This window comes from Myxocyprinus asiaticus, chromosome 22 (genome assembly GCF_019703515.2).
Source record: "Myxocyprinus asiaticus isolate MX2 ecotype Aquarium Trade chromosome 22, UBuf_Myxa_2, whole genome shotgun sequence".
Classification (NCBI taxonomy): Eukaryota; Metazoa; Chordata; class Actinopteri; order Cypriniformes; family Catostomidae; genus Myxocyprinus; species Myxocyprinus asiaticus.
In genome coordinates this window covers 10,416,909-10,421,903 of record NC_059365.1, presented here as the reverse complement: position 1 = coordinate 10,421,903, position 4,995 = coordinate 10,416,909, and the positions used below count along the sequence as shown (strand labels likewise).

The 4,995-nt window shown below is 42.9% G+C and overlaps 1 protein-coding gene across 1 annotated transcript; it reads left to right on the top strand.

The window, feature by feature from the left end:
- The first annotated feature begins 234 nt into the window (after window positions 1–234).
- LOC127413073 (early growth response protein 1) lies at window positions 235–4,169 on the top strand. The gene is made up of 2 exons (XM_051649916.1): window positions 235–886; window positions 1,619–4,169. Exons 1-2 carry the CDS (start codon window positions 676–678, stop codon window positions 2,944–2,946), a joined length of 1,539 nt encoding a protein of 512 aa, XP_051505876.1. The 5' UTR covers window positions 235–675; the 3' UTR covers window positions 2,947–4,169.
- The last annotated feature ends 826 nt before the right edge of the window (window positions 4,170–4,995 follow it).

Sequence of the window (4,995 nt, the reverse complement as noted above, 5' to 3'; positions counted from 1 at the left end):
TCTCGCGCGGAGACACTGCGCTTACCACGCATTGATTCGCTGTGGAGGAGGCACGGGCATCTTCCTTGCATTTAATGCACAGACTTAATGTTTTAGCTCCCCAATCTGCTCTTTTCCTCTAGGCGAACGTCATGTGTCCTCCACTGCAGTGCCTAAATATGGGCTTCCTCCAGTCCAAATATGGACATCTACGTCACGGCAAGAGGATATATAAAGGAGTAGGGATCCTCTGAGCTGAGAAAGAGCTTAGAGAGCCCAAGCGATACAACGCTAGTGCAGACAGCTGATAGGCAACACGTTTGCGCAATATAACCAAATACATTTTGACACATTAAATAAATGTGACAAGTGAACTCAAAACAATAACAGAAACAAAACAGCGAATTGGAACAAGAGCTAATTTGGTGAAAAAGTGACAATTGTAAATTTGAAGTGTGTATGTTAGGGAATGAGTAAAAGGGATATTCTGAATCTCAGTTATTTGATCTGAGAGACACAGTGGATTTTTTTCTGCCTCTTTGGACAAACCAAAAGGAGAAGAGGGAAAGCAAAGAAGAAGATCTAGAGTTTTGTTAGAGTGAGGACATCGCGACATCTTCACGTCTGTCTTCCCTGAGGGGCAAGCTGCTGATCTCTCTTGCATACTTCTCTCCTCTCCGAGCACACTCCAGAGAGATGGCTGCAGCCAAGACAGAGATGCTCCTGTCTGCTCTGCAGATCTCCGACCCCCTGAGTTTCCCTCACTCGCCCCTGGATAACTACCCTAAGCTGGAGGAGATGATCATGCTGAACTCTGCAGGGACCCCCTTTCTCAATGCCACAGCGCCTGAAGGAACAGGCTTTGGCTCTGGAGATCCCGGGGAGCAGTTTGATCACCTTACTGGAGGTAAGCGTTTAAATTTATTAAATTGCATGGGGAGAAAGCTGCATGCTGATTTCATGGTTGTAAATAAATGCAGTTGTTTAAATAGTACATAAATGTGTATTTATGTTTTAGCAGACCTAATTTAAATTTAGAAACATTAGAATTATACAAGTAATATAAAAGAAAGATGCATATACTAATGTTAACATATACAAACTTATTTTAAAGCATTAACAATTTTACAGATGCACAAAAAAGCAACAATTCAGAATAAGTGAGCTTTTACTAAGACATCACTGTTAAATCAGTTAAATGAATTAAACATGTCAATATTTGCAGAACAGCTTTATTTCAAACATTTAAAGTGCAGGTTTCATTTCTAATAATGATAATGATAATCTTACTGTATGAGTGAGAAAGAGAGAGCAGGATGACAGTAATAAGAAAGCGAGTGAACTGTGAGAAGCCCACATGCAGATGGTTTAGCTTGCGCTGGCTCTTGTCTCCAAGGGTGATCGGCAAATGTGTGTGTGTTTAGGAGGGGGGGAGCACCCCTGTGCTCCATCAGCACCTGCTGCTCTGTCTGAGATTGTGGGAAAACACAGTTTCAAAAGTCAGCAATGTTTAGTCCCCCCAACTAAACACCATGCTCTGTGATTATTTATGTGCACTGAAATGGGCATAAAATGATGTATGGTGATCTAGCTGTACTATGGTGTTTAATTCCCTCTTTTTTTGTGGTTGCTTCTGCAGACACGCTTCCAGATATTGGCATGGAGAAATCTCTGACAGATCAAAGCTACCCCACCCAACGGCTGCCCCCTATCTCTTACACTGGCCGTTTCACCCTCGAACCTGCCACCAACTGCAGCAACAGTCTGTGGGCTGAGCCTCTGTTCAGCCTAGTGAGTGGGCTGGTGGGCATCAACCCACCTCCCACCTCCATCCAGTCGTCTTCGACCTCTCAGGCAACTGTGCCCTCTTCCTCATCTTCGTCTTCCGTACCCCACTCCTCTTCCTCAGCTACATCCAGCACCAGCCTGAGCTGCTCCGTCCACATGAGTGAGCCCAACCCCATCTACTCAGCAGCTCCCACCTACTCCAGTGCCAGCCCAGACATCTTCCCTGAGCCTGGGCCTAACTTCCCAACCACGGTGGGCAGCTCACTGCAGTACCCCCCTTCAGCCTATTCTAATGGCAAGGCCTGCAGCACCAGTTTCTCTGTGCCAATGATCCCAGACTACCTGTTTTCCCAGCAGCAAAGTGAAATCAACTTGGTGGCACCCGATCAGAAGCCCTTCCAGACGCAAGCAGGTCAACAGCCCTCCCTGACACCGCTGTCCACCATCAAGGCCTTTGCGACACAGGCGGTAGGACCTCAGGACCTGAAAAGCGGCTACCCGGCTCAGCTCATCAAGCCCAGTCGTATGCGCAAGTACCCTAACCGGCCGAGCAAGACACCCCCACACGAGCGTCCCTATGCATGCCCTGTAGAGACCTGCGACCGTCGCTTCTCACGTTCAGATGAGTTGACACGTCACATCCGCATCCACACGGGCCAGAAGCCATTCCAGTGTCGCATCTGCATGCGTAACTTTAGCCGCAGTGACCACCTGACAACCCATATCCGCACACACACGGGTGAGAAGCCCTTTGCCTGTGAAATCTGCGGCCGAAAGTTTGCCCGCAGTGACGAGCGCAAGCGCCACACTAAGATCCACCTGCGGCAGAAGGACAAGAAAGCAGACAAAGGTGCCACCACTGTACAGAGCTCAGTTGCCAACGTCTCCATGTCAGCTTCCTTGCCCGTGTCCAGCTACCCTTCTCCCATCACCTCCTACCCATCCCCAGTCTCCTCCTTCCCGTCCCCTGTGAACTCCTGCTACTCCTCACCGGTCCACAATTCCTACCCCTCTCCTTCCATCGCAACCACTTACCCCTCTGCGACCAGTACCTTCCAGACACAGGTGGCCACCTCCTTCCCGTCCTCTGTGGTCAGCAACATCTACAGCTCTCCCGTGACCACCCCGCTGCCCGACATGCAGTCAGCCCTTTCCCCACGGACAGCCGACATCTGCTGAGACTTTCATCACCTCCACCCTCCCCTGGTGTAAAAGAACAGAAATTGTAAATGACTTTTAGGTCCCCTCTGCAAGATGCACTTTTCTGCCCATGCTCCCAACATGGTTCAGTTACAAAACAGTCAGCAAAGACATTTGAAAACAAAAGGGACTTTTGTGTCCTTCTCTCCCTTCAAATCCTATCCTTTCAAACGAGGCATGTGAGACTTTCTAATGACAAACAAAAGCAACAGGCTTCGGCATGTTTTTCCTCAGACTGTGTGCACAGATGTACTTGCGATGTGGAATGACAAAAGGACATTAGTGGTGTAATCGAAGCCTGTGGGCTTCAGGCTCAGACGCTTGACCTGACAGGTGTATAGTTACAAAAGATATTTGAATAATATACATAAGCTACAGTATATTGTACATGTGCCATGTTTCCTTTTTATTTTAACTTTTTAGTACCATTGTTGTGAAAATTTATTTGAATATTTGCATTGTATTATTCTGAATTGAGCAGGGCCATATTTTCAAAGATACATTCTGTATTAAGTAGTGAAAATGCTGTGATAAGTTCTTGACTTCGTTTGACTAGAAGCACTTAAGTATTCTGACGCATGTGGAAGAGTGTTGTTAGTTTGTCTTATTTTGTAAATATCATCCACTGGTACTATCTTTCTCTTTCTTAAATGTGACAACAAAAATCTGTTAAACGGAGGGGGAAAACATCAGAAAAAGAATCTACCACAAATCTTAAATTCTTTTGGTGCCTTTTATGAAGCCTTGCAGATGTTTTGACAGATATCAGCGTGTGGATGCGTTGCATCTAGCCTTAAGGTGTAAGGGATTTTTATTTTCTCTCATTTCTTTTTTTCTATATTCAGAAAGTCATTTCAAGGAAAGAAGGGAAAGGATATGAGGGCACTGCATTTCTTGGGGATGTAAGCAAAAAAGAAAAAGAAAACTAAACTATATTTTTGTAACGAAAATGTACATATCTACATCTTGAGGAGTTGGAATGCTGTAGTTACCTACTGAGTAGGCATGGGATTTTTTGTATGTTATTTACATGCGGTCCATTATTTTGTCGTTATTTTTATTTTGTATTTGTGTTTGTTCAAAAAAGTGACTGTTTATGGCTTCTAAACACATTGAATGCGCTTAACTGCCAATGGGATATTTGGTGTACAAGATATCCTTCAAGAACAGAAATATAAATAAAACGTAAATATATCAATATATACATTGAATCTCTGTCATCCTTTTCATCGCTTAGCAACAGGTTTGTGAATTCTCACACGTCAATGAACACTCCTTTATAGACTGAACACATAAACCCTTGCATATTGCAAACAATTTTAAATTTCAATTCAGTTTCAGCATGATTAAAAGCCATCACTTCAGGTTACAACATTTTAATTATTAAAACATTTCCTCATACACAATACAGCATACATTTATATAAAATTGTTATAAGATTGAAATTACAGAAGTTGAATTTATTCCTTTTAGAAGGACCAGACTTTTCAATGAAATAAATCATAACACGTCTTCCATAAAAAAAACATCTCAAACGAAACTACAAAATAACCTACAGCCAAGAAAAGAAAAAGAAGAAAGAACAAAATTAATAAATAAAATCAACTTGACATCAAATATATATATATATATATATATGTACTGATGCATTCTTTTGTTGAGAAGTTCGGCAAGCTGAGAAGCCAATCATGGAGTTGATACCGCAGATCAGATTGTCTCTTTATTACTTATCAAAAGAGCTCCTGGGCATCATGAGAATATGTTATCAAAAGATAGCATGTACGAATGTGACTGGATGTGCTTGGGGCTTAATTATACATAGATAGCAATCGTGTAAAATCAGTCGACATTAATAAGACACCCTTGTAATGGGCTTCCGTGTCTATTGAGTTTGGCAGATGAAAAAAGTCTCAATATCCAAGTTGCTTTTAAGAGTAAGGCAACTTTTGCTCTATTGTATGCTTTACCTTGCTACATGAGTGCCTTTGTAAAAGAGAAATAACAATCTGCTCATACTAATTTCTGTGC